Source organism: Sinocyclocheilus anshuiensis, unplaced genomic scaffold (assembly GCF_001515605.1).
Source record: "Sinocyclocheilus anshuiensis isolate Anshui unplaced genomic scaffold, SAMN03320099.WGS_v1.1 scaffold1148, whole genome shotgun sequence".
NCBI lineage: Eukaryota > Metazoa > Chordata > Actinopteri > Cypriniformes > Cyprinidae > Sinocyclocheilus > Sinocyclocheilus anshuiensis.
Window position 1 is genome coordinate 287,586 of NW_015548259.1, and position 16,388 is coordinate 303,973.

At 37.1% G+C, this 16,388-nt stretch overlaps 2 protein-coding genes across 7 annotated transcripts; one reads left to right on the plus strand and one right to left on the minus strand.

The window, feature by feature from the left end:
• Positions 1–854: 854 nt before the first annotated feature.
• spryd7b (SPRY domain containing 7b) lies at positions 855–4,756 on the minus strand. Its single transcript, XM_016443012.1, has 5 exons — positions 4,510–4,756; positions 3,955–4,071; positions 2,936–3,102; positions 2,719–2,821; positions 855–1,922 (listed from the first exon to the last, which is right to left on the minus strand). Exons 1-5 carry the CDS (start codon positions 4,613–4,615, stop codon positions 1,825–1,827), a joined length of 591 nt encoding a protein of 196 aa, XP_016298498.1. The 5' UTR covers positions 4,616–4,756; the 3' UTR covers positions 855–1,824.
• Positions 4,054–12,339, plus strand: LOC107655513 (tripartite motif-containing 13-like). Of its 6 annotated transcripts, none has more exons than XM_016443007.1 (3): positions 4,054–4,129; positions 6,745–7,986; positions 11,906–12,339. In XM_016443007.1, the coding sequence occupies exon 2, from the start codon at positions 6,751–6,753 to the stop codon at positions 7,963–7,965; it is 1,215 nt and encodes a 404-aa protein (XP_016298493.1). In that variant the 5' UTR covers positions 4,054–4,129; positions 6,745–6,750; the 3' UTR covers positions 7,966–7,986; positions 11,906–12,339. The 6 variants fall into 6 exon arrangements, with proteins under 6 accessions (XP_016298493.1, XP_016298491.1, XP_016298492.1 ...); XM_016443005.1 differs by lacking the exon at positions 4,054–4,129 and adding an exon at positions 5,308–5,611; XM_016443010.1 differs by lacking the exon at positions 4,054–4,129 and adding an exon at positions 5,620–5,786.
• The last annotated feature ends 4,049 nt before the right edge of the window (positions 12,340–16,388 follow it).

The window sequence follows — 16,388 nt, forward strand, 5'->3', positions numbered from 1 at the left end:
TTATGTATTTTTAACTATCATCTGTATTAGATAATAAATATAATAGAATGTGTTACTTATTCATGAAAGTTATTATAAAAGGGTCCCTTTACCTTTTATTCTTTTTTTTTTTTTTTCATTTTAGAACCACCAAAGCAGTGAAGACTTGAAAATAGTAGTATGTAAGATCTTAGAAGCAGCCTTTTTTTTTAAAGGCTTTTTCAAGTTGTTCGCTGAACCCCCACTTGTCTGTCATTACTAATGTCTAGACCTGCTGAGAAATCAAGACAATGGGAACAATAAGAGTCTGCATTGGGGGGTTTACAAAGAATTACCCACCCATCCCGGTTACGTATTATATTACTGACTGATGCTGAATGGTTCTGTGGCATATGAGTAGAACATATCAAAATTATATTTATTATTAATAAATCTAATTAATATTAAGATTATCTATCTTTAGAATTTTAACTAAATCTAACACTTTATTTTTGTAGAGACGCTTGTACATTGTCAATATTTTATTTGGTCATAAGACATCATTTCACAATATAACAGGTCTTTGACACAGAGACAGAATACTTAGGTTTATTAAATACAGCACTTGTGGAATGTACCATAAGACACAGTGTACGGAGAAAATTCAAGCTTTTTGGGGGATTGAAAAACAGATTTGACAAGTCTTACAGGACAACTTTTTCAGAGCACCTTTTCTGAAAAGCACATTGCCTTTGAGTAGCTGCATGGCCATGCTGTTAAAATAAGACTTAAGAATTGGTGGTGCATTTTATTGTGAATAAAATTAATGTACAGTGGGTACAGAAAATAATCACCCCCCGATTCTGTTTTTTAAATTTTTTCTGACATGTTGGTGTTATATCTTTCACTTGGATGTTATAAGCTGCACAGAGTAAATACAGCTGGATAAAACAAAAACTGCCTGTCTTCATTTTGGGCTGCAAAGCAACACATTGTGATTATTTTAAAGGGGGTGATTCTTTTCTATACCCACTGTATGAATGGTTTTAGTGTTAAGAGGACATAAGATTTCTGCAGTAACCAGTAAAATTAGGTTAATAGTTGTAATTAATGTTACTGTGCAGAAGTTAATTATTTCTATCAGCAGAGCAAAACACATCAGAAGAAAGAAGATAACTTTTACCTTCATCCTAACATTTGAAGAGTTTGGTAAGATGTAAGTTAGGGCAGCAAAAATGATCATGTTAAATAAATTCATGCATGTCTGAAATGTTTCAGTGGTTATTTGACTCTGAAATATGTTCAGCCAAAGCCACTTATTTAATATGTGCAATAGAGATCACAGAGGTAAGATGTTAAAATACACTGTGGAAAATACTGTAATCTGCTATTTACTGTTAGCAATTTATCAATATGGCTAGTTCAGATGAAAGGCAAATGACAGTAACAAACGAGAGGTTTGGTTTGATTTTCAATCACATGTAACTAGTGCAAATACAATTGTTTCATTCAAGAAAGCCGATATATCAACAATAAATCAACAATAATTTCTACATAAATCAAATAAACACAAAGCTGATCAACTGCTGACCATTGTACATTGTCATTAAATAAAAGGATAAGCTCAGTTTATCAATATCACCCACTACAGAAAGTAGATATCAGTAAGTGTCTTCAGTGCTTATGTAAAGTGTTTTCTGGGTTGTAGATTCTCACACACGCAGACAGAAATAAAGCCTGGTTTGTCTTCCAAATGGACAAGAGCAGCAATAGTAACAGCAAAGGCAGAAGCAACATTGAAAGAGATCGTAACCACAGGCTGCCACACACAGTTCAGCTCGACACTATGCACACACAGCTGACAATTCAAAAGATCTGCTGCTCAAACAGAATCTTTTCAAAGCCTTCAGGTGGAGTATGGTAGAAATCACTGAACTGGCAGTCTATGATGGCACTGTCATCCACTGAGGGAATGAGAGGGGAGATTACAAACATCAATGAATGGCATAAACTTTGTCATTTCATGACATTTTGTCTCTGCAATATATAGGTAATATATCATGAAAAATCTATTTTTCTCAGTCCTTTTTTTAAAACTTGTATTGAAACTTACAAGTTGTATTGAAAATTAAATTATTGCTTTATGGTATGTTCCCTTCAACATAAGAACAATCTGCACATTCTTAAATGTTCTTTTAACCTTTTTTAAACTTAAAGGGATAGTCCACCAAAAGATGAAAAATCTGTCATCATTTGCTCTCCCTCATGCTGTTACAAACCTTTATTTCTTCTGCAAAACATGAAAGAAGATGTTGAAAACGATGGAACCAAACAACATTGGAGCCCAGTGACTGCATTAACACTGACTTCCACTGTATGGCATTTCTCAAAATATTTATTTTCTGTTCGACAGTAGAAAGAAAGTCATACTGGTTTGGAGAGACATGAGGTTGAGTAAATGATGACAATTTTTGGACGAACAATCCTTTCAGTTTGCATAAAATAGGCACAAAAAAGGACCACAATACTTAAACGGTGGCTGTAAGAAACAAAAGTCCCGGTTTTCAATTAAAAGAGCGAATTAATGTTCTGGAAAAGATTTTGGTTTTTACTTTAAAATGTGCTGTTCATTAGCTGAACTAGCCTGAAAAAAAGTTCTTAGCAAGACTGAAGCTAAAGAAACGTAAATATATGATATCAATATTGTCATTATATTGGAGAAATAAAATTATATATATATCATATTACTGAAATACTCACCATAAACTATGGGGAACACAGTCCCTCGAATACCTGAGGCTGGACACTGCATGTTCTTTCCATTTAAGTACAAGTTCAGTTCCACATGATCATAGGTCACCCCCTTAAAACAGAGACACGCATTTACGAACAGAAGCGATATGTCTTATACAGCATGTTCTTGCTGTATTCCACAATTTAGCTATTGATGGCTCACAATCCAAAAGTAAAAACGTACCACTATATCCCCCTCCTGAGGAAGGCTGTTGGCAGGTAATCGATTCTTCTCCTCATTATTGTGGTATATGGAGCCATCGTGTCTAAGCACCAAACTGTGACTGTCTTGACCCAGTGGCACCTGGTTCAAATTCACCTTCTGAGTGGCCACACCGATCCCCCAAACACCTGCACCACAAACACAATCAGCAGCACACCTTCATGTACTCATCCATCTGAAGACCATTACAGAGATTCAGGAGGTAAATGAAATATGATTGCAGTAAAAATGTCACAAAGCAAAAAGATTTCTTCTATAAGGTCCCAATAATAAGTTACTTTATTTTTATTTTTATTATTTTTTATTATGACAGCATTTTAGTGGCACGTAAAATAAAATAAAAATCTAAGATTATGAGATTTAAGTTATAATATTTGGGGAATACACTCAAAATTACAAGAATAAAGTCATAGCAATATGAGATTAAAGTAGTAATATGACTTTATTCTCAAAATATCATGACTTTAATCTCATAATCTTGGATTTTTTTTTTTTTTTTACTTTAAATGGCACTAAATCACATAATTTTTAGATTTGTCTTTATGCAAAATATGATTTTGTTTGTCTTTTGAAATTGTTGAGAAACATGAAATATGATATGAGTTACTGTCATAAATTAACTTTTATATTAAGGGAAAATATTGCTTAACCATATGAAGCATGGCATCCCTTAATGTCTAATGCTTTATTTCTGGCTATTGCAATTGATTCAATTACTTAACTAGAGTTGTGTTCTCAAAACTGATTTTATTTATTGATTTATTTAGGTCAAAATCTGTTTTACATCAACAACACACTCAATGACATTCCTCTTAGAGACAACAAATCATTCTATCTGACAGCTACAAAGTGCTACAGTGTTTGCACAGGCATTAGAAAAATATTAAAAACAATTCAAGTGAGACGGAAAATACCTACAATAGAACATTATGAAAAGTCTGGCCCTGCTCTGTAGTTACAGCTATCATGGAGGCACTCACCCGTGGACTGGATCTTGAACTCAAAATAGCTCTTGTTCTGGTGCAGAGGGGCGTTGGCAAAGCAGGCTCCAGTTCCACAGATCCGCCTCCCACTTTTCACTATGACCACATCCGTCCCTGGGAAAAAAGGCCAAGCAAACTCTCATGACCACACTGCCACAGCACTGAAATACAGGTATGCATTATTGCATTTCATAATGTTTTCAGAGATAACTGCAGAAAAACAAGGCTGAAATGAAAAACACTTCCTGGATTCACTCAATTATAAAAGATTAAACAGATATTGGATCTGTCAGTTGTATACTAGCAACTAGCATGTGATCCGGAGTAGAGAGGACTACTTTAGCTGATTAATTAGACACTGTTAGGAACAAATGCACATTGTTTATTTAAAAACAGTGATGGTTAGAATATGTATTAGTCAATTTGTGTTGAAAAACTAGCCATTGTTTTTTTAGGATACAGCATCATCTGCTAGCTAGACACATCTCATCGCTTTAAATTTTAAATTGGTGACTTCTAGTGACCCCGCTGAGCAGTGGAAATGACTCTTACCCATGTGATGCGTGTCTAGCTGTACGGTGGGCATTTCTTTGAGGGGAGCATGACCCGGTCCGCCATCCCCGCAGCAGCCCAAACAACACGTAAACATTGCAGCCATTCTAGCGCCGATATCGCCGGAAGTGCAGTTACACACGTCAAACTGAAGAGCGCACAACGCTTCCAGGATAGAATGGATCCCGTGGGAAACAATCAGTGTTGACTGGTGCTGTTTTGAGACACACAAGAGTTCCGCCTCAAGGGGGCGCTTACCGGTTCGGAAAGTCTTCTTTGGGCCGCATTCAGAACTGTTTTTTATTGAAAACCTTTTTACACTTTTTTTTATAATTTCGTATCTGTGATTCTTACCTGATTTTCTAATGTAAATCCGCCTGCAATCGCTATAAAAATAGATTTTTTACAAATCCACAAACGACTGCAAATGGTCCGTGACGCTCTATCAGCGGTCCGGATAAATATTTACATCCGTATAATCACTCTGAGAAACTTTAATAGACATTTAATTGAAAATACACAGTGACGAGGCAAACTGGAGGAATTTTCTTTTATTTTGGTAGTTTTTAAGTGCCACATGATAGTTTTCACCCCACAAAAAGTTAAAGAATATATTTGTTTGTACATTATTTTTATGACAGGTAAATATCACATGCATAACGCAAGGTGTTTAAAGTTCAAAGCCAAATAAAGTTACAATAAAAAAGCGAGAGCATACCATATATCATAGTGTTGAATTGGACTGGGATACAATTTTATGTTTTTAAATGTATGTGTCCCCTTTGTGAATTTTGGTTTGCGTTATTATCGAATTAACATACAATGAATAAAAACAAATTATCATAAAAAGCGCTTAACCGGTTCGTGGGCCCTCTCGTGGCCAATTACGTTACTGCACGCGCTTTCATCCCTGATTCGACCAATGAGCGCAGCGTCTCGGAAACCCTTCTCTTCCTGATGGCATGGAAACAGGGGAAGAAAAATCGAGGTCAAAATATTTTGACACGTGACTCGGTAGCGATTGGTTATCGATGCGTCAAGACCGTAACACATGGCACGGGCATATGCGACCAACGTGGCGTGATTAAGGATCATCTTTATGGCAGAGAACAACAATGTGCTTTTTGGTTCTGTATCTATAACTCATGACTAGTTGTAAACAAAAATCACGTCGTTATTGAAGCTCACTAAATAGATGAATTAGGCGTTTATGTGGGTAGATGATGGGTAACGCCAGTATTGACGTAATCTGCAGAGAAACGCTGATCTAGGAGAGAGTGAGTGCTCCCCCGCAACAACCACATCCAATAATGAAGGGACCCTCTGCATTTATTTCTCACCGCACAAAACGTGTATTCAACTGCTTGAGTCTGCAAATACACTTGGCTACGAGGATATTACGCTGAATGTGGCGTTGAAATGTGTGTCTTTAGATGCGCTATTCATTAGCTGTTTGTGCGCATTATTTTTAACTGCCTGGCCATACTGACTTGACCTGAACTAGTTAAAATTTCCCAATTGGAAAGGGCGAAGTCTGCACAGCAACAAGAATCATGATTGCGTTGCGCACTGCCTAAGCATCTAGTGCGCTTCTGGTCCAATTGCTGATGCTTTCCGCCTGCAAAATCTGCCACAACCGTAGTAATACCTTGACAACCGGACCCGGGCAAACAGAGAAACATTTTTGACAACTCGACGGCGGGGAATCTTTTTTCTAAATCAATACGTTGAAGTTTGTTGGACAGGTCCTCGGATATTCCTGCACGAAAGTTCTCACGCGACAATTAAATATGAAGCACTGCTGTACTCAGAAGTCTTCATCATCAGGCAATCTGACCTAATATATTTGGTTAACCTGTCGTGCCTCTTCCACAGAATCGCTTGATATGCATTGAAAAATATCGTCTGCTCGATGCAAATGTAAAAAAAAAGAAAAAAAAGAAGCTTGCAGGCTAAGCTTCACATGGATGCAGTTTCTCATTCTCAGGCAGTTTGGTTCTATCATTTATTCTCTGTAGACTAGTAACGCATTCTTGCAAAACCAAACAAATGGGCTACTTGGTTTATTGCGCGTAATATGGACGATGTCTACAATGATACTGGACAGCACTGAGTGCTCTGGACTTCACAATCGGTGCGAGATGCCCGATAAAGACGCTTGCTAAGATGATGAAAGTTGTATTGATGTGTCATGCCCCCGACAAGCTTTCATATTGATGTCTTTTTCCATTTTAGGATACGATGGAGCTCTTGGAGGAGGATCTCACATGCCCAATATGCTGCTGTCTTTTCGAGGACCCGCGAGTTCTGCCGTGCTCTCACAGCTTCTGCAAGAAGTGTCTCGAGGGCATCCTGGACGGTATCCGGGGCCCTGCATGGAGACCACCGTTTAAATGTCCGACCTGTCGAAAGGAGACCGTGCACAACGGCATCGCGAGCTTACAAGTCAATTACTCCCTACGTGGCATCGTGGAGAAGTACAACAGGATTCGAGTGATGCCGAGGATGTCTCTCTGCCGAGTTCACAGCGGACAACCGCTCAACATTTTCTGCGCCACGGATCTGAAGCTCATCTGTGGTTTTTGCGCCACGACAGGTGATCATAAAGGACACAAGTTTTGCGCGCTGGCGGAGGCGTACGAACGCGAGAAGCTCGCGTTTGAGGAGTTGTTTCGTGTCGTGGAGGGCTGGAGGGGCGAGGAGGTGCAGTCGTGCCTGGAATCGTTAGAGGGAGCGAAGAAGAAAGCGCTGGAGAGGGTGTCGCGGGACGCAGATCGAGTCTCTGAGTACTTTGACAAACTTTTGCGCACGCTGGAGCACAAACGGAGAGAGATCCTCTCGGACTTGGAGACTCTGAAGCTCGCGGTCATGCAGACCTTTGACCCCGAGATCAACCAGCTCCGTTCGGCGATCGAGGAACAGCGGCGCGCGCTCAGCATCGCCGAATCCTTCCGTTCGCTCTCGGACCCGCTCACTTTCCTCCAGCAGATGCAGGACTTCAGGGAAAAGCTGCGCGTCGTTCGCGGAACGCCGCTGCCGTCGCAGACGGACGTGGATGTGGGTTTGCTTGGCCTGCAGAGCTTCGATGTGAAGGAATGGGACCGGGTGCTTCTTGGAGAGGTGGACAAGCTGTGCGCCCCCTACGAGAGCAGCACCTACCTGGCTTCGCAGCCCTCTGCTGCCGCTCCGCGCTTCTCCCGTGTGCTGTGGAGAGTTGTTCTGGTTGTATGTGCGTGCCTCCCCGCGCTGAACTTTCTCCCGTCGGACTGTCTCGCTCTGGGCTTCCAGGATAAGGTGGTCGCACTCAGTGGCTTTTCTCTGCCCGGTCCTGGAGAGATTGTGCGCTGGTTTGGGTTCTGCTGGAAAGAAGCGGAAGCGATCTGCACGCTACTAACCGAGCTGTGTCGGAACTGTATCTTGGACCTGATAAACACAACATCAGATTTCATCAGCTGATTTTATAACTTCATTCATTAGGTACTTTTTTAATGTACTACAGTGTGCCAACCTAGAAAATCCAGTATAGCATTTGGGGAAATTTAGTTTGTGTCTCTGTTTTTGAATGTGTAACAAGAATGGCTGATTTGTACAGTCAGCATTTGTGTGCTATTAAATTGCACTGATTTTGTCTGTTAGTTTTAAATGGAAAAACAAGTGTGGATGAATCGTGGTTTACTAATGGGATAACGTTTCCCAATCTTAAACTTAATAAAATGCCTTGTTGACTGAAGTTATATAGAGCTGTATCTCCAAAAGTTCCTCTTGAATACAAGTTTTCACTTTTTAATATATTATGCTTATTGCAGTTTTAGAAGCACCAGTGTTGGAAGTTAACTAAAAGGGGACACTTATTCCGATTGTGCATTGATATCGTTTATCTACTCTGTGCAAGTTATCAGGAGACTCAAGGTTAAACGTTACGTAACTGAATGTCAGTCTCGCACCAGGAAAGTAAATGTAGTTATTCAGTATTATTTATTTATTTCAGTATTACTCAGAATGAACTTGCATACTGCTATTTGTTTATGTTGTTTAGTCATTGCCATAATGTAGCTTAAATGTTGCGACAACATTTGGCATTAAGAGAACATTCTGAAATTATTATTTCCGAAACAAAACTTTATCTGAGCATCATTGGCTAATGGAACGGGATTCGTGTTTTGAGGGGCAGTTCTTTTATATACTCTTTCATATTTTTATACAAAAAAAAAATCAGACCTCAACAATGTCTTGGTTTCAACCAAGAGAGACATGAGATGTGCATCATTAAACACAAAGTCAGGACTGCTTAGAGAAAAAGTGAAGGTATCCCCGTTTTCCCCGCTGTTTAAACATCGGAATCCTGAGAGATTCTCGACTCTGTTCCGATATGACGTCACCCACCCGCGCATGTCACCGAACATATATTTAGCCGACTGTTGCCAGGCGAACTGAGGGATGAAAAGTGAAATTACCTATTTTAACCTACTTTACAAAATAAAACCTTACATAACTTAGAGTAAATTAAATAACAACAAATTTATTAATAAACATTTTTTTTCTGAAGCCTGCAGAAAACATTGCCGATAAATAGGAAGCTTGTTCTGAAATGGCGTCATGTGTTATGTAATTCCAATTCTTCGATTTTCTCTCTTTTAAAACAAATGTAACATTGTGTCTTTAAATAACGACACTATCTTCACTCTATCACATATCTATCTTACACCAGTAGCCTATAGGCCTACCTCACTATTATTTTAAGAAAAAAAGGCAGTCACGTCAACACACGTGAAAGGCTATTTATTTTTACTTTAAACGTTTTGTCTTTGCGTTTAATGTTTCTAATGACTAATGATTGAATTGCTTTAATAATTGATTTTGTCAATACTAGTCTCTTGAAGGAAGTGTCTACACCGAAAAGTAGCACATTGCATGCTCCCATTTTCTCCTGTTTTTATTTTTAAAGTTGTAAATTGTTATAGAGATAAGACTTCAAATAAATTTCCCTTCATTGCATGTATGATATATACTTAAGTTCTAGCCTCATGCTTAATTCTCTTTAAAATTGTGTCAAATGAGATATATGGCATTATGTGAAGCAGCAAAAGTCTTATAGCGTCTGTGTGTCCTGTAATTGTAAAATGTGAAATGCATTAGTTGTATTAGGTTACGTTCTTGCACACTAGCAAACAACATTTGCCCATTATATATCCGGCTACATTAAAAAAAAATGAAATCCACCAGATACACGAATTCATATGATTGCCGTTTAAATTTCAATTATAAGCCGCATAAATTAAACTGTCATGCGGCGCATCATGAAACAGCAACACAATTTTGCATTGTGATAAACGATGCACCAATAGGGAACATCAGCAATTAACCTAGGTTATAACTGCAAATGTCTCAAAACTTCCAGACAACGTGTTATGGTTGTCGAGAAAGAAAAATAAATGATCATATATTTTTTTATTAAAATTACATATGTTAACCTTTCACATATACGCATTGTCCTGCATGTAACATTTAAGGCACTCAGCAAAGAGCCGTAAGGGTTTGAGAATTAAATCTCATTGTTTTGTCTATAGAATTAAAAGAAGAGCTTGACGATCAGCAGCTGTATGCAGAGAAAATTTCGACAATTATTTGGACCTTATAAGTTTCCCCGACATAAACACACTAAAACACTTAAAAAAAAAAAAAAAAAAAACTTCGGTCCAAACACACGACCAGTAGGCCTAACTGCAATCAGTTCAAGTCATGTAAAAATCAGTATATTCACAATTAAATTATAAGCGAAAACATGTATTTTATTTAAATGTCTGCCTAGGAGTAAAGTTAAATTAAATAGCCTATATTTTTCACAGCCATAAAATGACATGAGGACTTCTCAAAGCATCAAATACAACAAATAAGTGAGAGCAGAACATTTTTTAGGTTCTGATAAAAACGTATTTAATTAAAAAAGGCGCTTAGAAATCAGTCTTCACATTCAATTATCTATTTGCTTAGAAAATAAATAAATAAAAACCTCAAGACAATTTTACGTCTTATGAGCGTAACCTACTGGACAATTAACCATTTCATCTTGAAACGTTTTTCCATTAAATTATTAAAATGTGTATGTTTTGACATTACCAAATAATAGATTAAAATCAGCTCTATGAAACTGTGCACTGTTGCTACATTATGTAAGCTGCGCTGGCCATCTTTAGATCAAGTCTAAAAGCATCATATGACTAAAACGAAGCGTCGGAAGATTAAATCGACATTTGTCAGAAGTGATTATGTTACGAGTTAAAGGCAACAATGGTTTTAAGTGCTGGTCAATTAAACAAAAAAATAAGACGTCTTTTCATTATTGTCAAGGATACAGAATGTGATAAAATCAGGCAAACGCAGCATTCAGACATGAAAAACCACACACGCACTTCTGCGTGTAAATGGGTCCCTTGTAAAACACCTCAAAGTTTTTCGAATTTATTTGACCTTGGTAAAATTATACAGAAATAAATAAATAAAATAATTATAATTTCTCAGAATACAAGGACACGGCAAAAACGAGCCCGAATGGTGGTTTTAGATGATTTAGCTAGCCTACTCATAAATGGGTGTTTTTTTAATTTCTTTTCATAAAATGGCGTTAATTATTTCAGTGATATGCTTTTTGAGGCCTGCATTGCGTTATAGTAGACTACGGTTTCATTATTTCAGGCCGACAGAACTTTGTGAAATTTCACAAAAAATTATATTTAATATAAGCACTGTCACGAAACGTTACACAGGCTACTAGTGACTTGTACTGTTAACATGAAATGACACGTCATTTACAACTACCTGGAAATCTGAAAAATAACATGCCCACATCAGAACTTCGCTGCATGATAAGCGTTTTAACACTTATGTTATACAAGATTGATATTGTACGCATGCGCCGTTCGGTAACCTCTCGTTTGCCTTGATATTAATATGCCGTCCAAAACTTACTTATTTGTTATTACTGAAAAAAAGGTATATTTGGAGTCAGTTTTGTGGTCTCAGTGTACGCACCGGGGGGGTTTGGGGGGGGGAGGGGGTAGAGAAAAAAAAAAATTCTGCAATATTGAAACACAGTAAAGAAAAGCGACCACAAAGACGAGATCTCATAACAGAAGTTGCGTTCCCTGTGGAAAGTGTTGAAAACAAAAGCACAACATATACGTCGACAAAAGGTGCGCTAACAAGGTTCAAATAAGTATGCGACAGGTCAGACCAGTTTTTTCCTTATTTTTTCCAGTTTTATTATTTATTTGCATCAACACAAAAAAGCAACAGCACGTTTAGAAGAATAGTGATTTCATTTAGAATATTTCCAAAAAAAAAAAAAAAAATTTGAAACACACACAATCTTTCTCTTCTCTCTCTGTTGACTGCGTAGGTCCCAGGAATTGATGCTGCAGCACATCACAGCCTGCATCTCTGTATCACCACAAACCATTCTGTGCTGCTACACCATCACCTAGAGAGGGTCCCTCTCTCTCAATCACGCACTCACACCCTCGGCAACATGACCAAGCACTGCCAGAATCACAGAGCGAGTGACTCCTCTCCTCCCTCTCTCTCTTTCTCTCAGCAGGGCTTGAGGCATTCCAGGACTCCATCTGAAACACAGAAGAGAGGAGGACGCTTGAGTGAGAACATACACACAGTAGCTGGACGTGATGCTGTCAGTTTGCAGTAAAATACTTCAGTGTCTACTACTGTGTTTGCCTGCAAACCATTTGCATCCAATTAGGGGAAAAAAAAAAGTGTGTTATTTCTACATTTGTGTGCAGGACCTGCTAATGTACAATTAAGTGTTCAGGATGTACTTATCGAGTTTATCAATATTTTTTTTATTTAATATTTTTGCATGCATACAATGTACATTTCTAAATATATTTTATTGACGTATGATTACAAAACAAAACTTTAGAACGATAGCATACATGAAGTAAAATGTATACTTGTTACTACTTATTGCACACTGAATCACAGAATAAAGGCATTCAGTAAAAAGGCATCTACAAGTCAAAAAAAAAATGAATGATTTGGTATGATTATGCATATTTAAAAGATCCATCATTCCCAGTGGGTCCTGTACTGTTTTGGAATATTTAATTTTTATTATATTTTGAAACAGGACACAAGAGACGACTAAAAATGAGGCATTACAAGAGTCTTATACAGTAATCAACATTTTATTTTTACATCATCCCCAGTGGTACATTATCCTCCATTCTTATTTTCTACAGGATGGATTTTATGCAGACAAACCTCTCAGCAACTTTCAAGCATTATACCAAAACCTGTCCTCTGGCAACTCCATCAAAAATAATGATATTAAAAACAAGAAACTAGCACTTTTGCCTTCTAGACCAGTCTGGATTTAACCTCCAAGATGGTGATTCAGCACTGACAACATCCAGCCTCGTAGTCATCTTCAACAGCGAGAACAGACCTGACACCAGCTTCCCAAAGTGCTGTCCCACAGCTGAAGATATCTCTTATGCCCGCACTATGTTAAATAAGAAATCTATTTTTTCTGAATCAATCACTGTGCTCTGTGCTTCATGTACAGTTATGATAAAAAAGGTTAATGTTAGTGTTTACCAAGTCAGAGTTGATGTGAGACATCATTAACATATAAAGATCTAATTAAAAAAAACTGAAGTACTGATAGTAATATTAGATATATTTATACAACTGACAATAGAACGACAAACACAAAATCTCAATATCAAAGTATTTTCTTTGACACACCAGCTTCCTAAAGATTTGGAATTTAGTCACATCTTAAAATAAAATTCAATTGTATTGAATTATATTAGATTTTCATTAGAAATTGGAGAATTGTAGCATTAAACAATAATTCAAGTACATTTCCATGCCTGCTTTTTAGTAGAAAAAAAGTGAAGCAGCAGAAAGGGGAGATCTGCAGTGAGTGTACTAAATAATACAGCATTTTACAGCCAGCAATACCACTTGTGATGAAACAATTACATAATTTTCTTGAAATGTAATAGTTTGTATCTTTATTAGTATATGAAAACATATTAACTATAACAAAATATTAGTTAACGACAAGTTTCAAGCATCTGTTTATTATGATCACTAAGGTGTAACACTGACACCAAGGTTACGACCTGATTAACATAACTATTAATTTGGGTCAATGATGAACATGGATTCACGGCCAAGAAACAAGCCATTGTGACAATGCTACAATAGTCATATATTGTACAGCTCCTGATAAGTCACTGACAGTGAAATATTTTTTTCTCCTGTAAAAAAAATTAGCGTAGGAGATTTTGACAGCAAACAAGAATAGAAACATTTTTTTCTAAAATCAGCCAGTTAGTTCTGTCACCCAAACAAAACCTAATGCCTAGTTGTGATCTATGAGATTGACAGGAAGACAACTAGATCCTCTCACACACAATATAGTCAATGCTAGACTAGCTTTAAGAGCCAATGGCCTGCACTTGATAATGACAACAAACTGGCAATGGCTTCTAAACGAGAGTTGGCATCTGAAATTTTTTTTTCTTACAGCATTTACTTGAGCTAACACACCTCAAAAGCAAGAAATACAAATAAATCCACTAGACATTACAGTGAATTTGCACTTTCACAGAAGTTAGAGCCTAGCCAGCACTGCCCGAAAAAAAGGGATTGGCTATCATGATAGGCAATTGTAAGTACAATTAAATAAAAAAAAATAAAAAAAATGCTTTACACTTCTTTTGTGCAAGCAAGCACTGTGTCAATCTAAAGCGGACATCCCACTGCTTGAAGGGGATTTTAAAGCCTTAATACCATGATGGCTTGCCAGATGTCAAATGCTGAAAGTGTCATTTACTGGGCATATAGCACCTGAACTGCCTAGTTGCTGTAAAAATGTGTTCACAGCTCATCTCTTATAACAAGTAACACAACATATAAAATAAATTGAACAGAGATATTATTACCTTCAATTGTTTTCAAGGTTTCTGATGTCACAACCAGGCAAATTCTGGAAAAAAGAAGAAAGGTCATCAAAATACAGACATTACATTTACAGCTGCAGTTTTAAGAATCTGGTGTAACAGACAGCAGCAAAATTTTAAAACGTCTATATATATATATATATATATATATACTACACTTATAGTTAGTGCTACATTGTGTGTGTATGAGAGAAAGTTGCTGTGTACTATGCGAGTGAATGTGTGTTCTCTGATATCATTGCAGTGTGTGAAGTGTAAAATATTATTATGTAGATTATAAAATATACATAAATCTTAAATACACCCTTAAAACTACATTCCCTTCAAAGATACAAATAATAATAAGAATGATCTAAACTATCACTGGCCTATACAAGGACATAAATTAGACAGAAACTATTTCTGAAATTTACATCTAATACCTCATGCAAGTTTGCCTCAAAAAGCTCCTTCAAACCCACTAGATTTTTTTTTTTTTAGAAAAATAAAAACAAATTATGCATTTCTTTCAGATGTGAACCAGAGATGCACGTGTAGCACAAAAACAGAGACTGACGAGAAAACGTTTTTCCCCCTCTTTTCACCAACTCTACACGTCCCTTTTCTCTCTCTCTCTCTCTCTCTCTCTCGCTCTCACACACACACACACACACACACAGCAAGCCTTATGCAAAGATATTATAAATGAATATCTTCACAGGAAGCATCTGACCACATGAATTTTTATCATGGAGAAAAAAAAAACACACCAAAGTTATCAGACAACTATCAGAGCTGAAAAGGAGACATAGGAAAAACAAACATTTAGAACGACTTTGAGTAACAGAGCAGGTCAAACAAAATACAGCCTGGTTAGACAACTCAAACTCTATAAATCAAACAATTTCAAAAATATGTTGGGTTATATTTTTTTTCAGGCTTAAAAAATATATTTTTTAAAGTGTTGCCATCAAAGGGATATGAAAAGTTCTTTCAACTCTATAATGTGTGTAGTTGGCCTAGCCTCCATTTTGGAGTTTAATCTCATGCACTAGCAACATTGTAATCCCACAAGATAAGTGCACATTACATGCACCATATTACACTATAATTTTAAATAGTGTTATAATTATATCATTTGACTATATACAAAGCAGTACATGAGCACACAGCTCTTTGATAACTTAGAAAGTGGTCATGTGCATATGTGTGTGTGTGCGCAAGGACCGTCAGAGCCCCTAAACACGTCTGTGTGAGTGAGAGGGGGTGTGAATGAATGTATAACATTTAACCTCTCTCTGCTTGTATTTTACTGAGCTCACATGACCTCAGGGTCAAAGGGTATCACCTTCCACTCCTTCATCAACATCAGCATGTGACACGCTTGCACACTCCGAGAGACTCGGCCTTATGCAGGAAACCCTCCCATGTAATTATTTCGTCAGATAAATGAACAAAAGAAAATTAAGCAAAATAATGACTTTTATTTCACAAGTATAACTTAAGATCATTGAAATAGGAAGCAAAAAATTTTAGAAAAAAATATATTAACAATAAAACTTAAATAAATCAAAACATGCTTAAATTACTTGTCATGTGCAAAGAATATACACACTACATTCATGTTTAAATCCTGAAATATAACTAAACTTCTGCACGTATAGCTATGAAAGCTGTGTATGTGTGTGCAATCTAAAAAAAAAACAAAAAAAAAACAGTGTCTGTGTAAATATTTAGTCAAAGAGAGAATGACAGCAGGCAAGCCTGCACACCTGTACGGCACCGTTGCACCTGAATACGGCTGAAACTACACAAAGCGAGATACACACCTGTGCCATGACTGCAACCTCTCAGTTACACACATGCATTGATCAAAGAAAGCTCTGCAACACTGCAAACAGCTTGTATCCACAA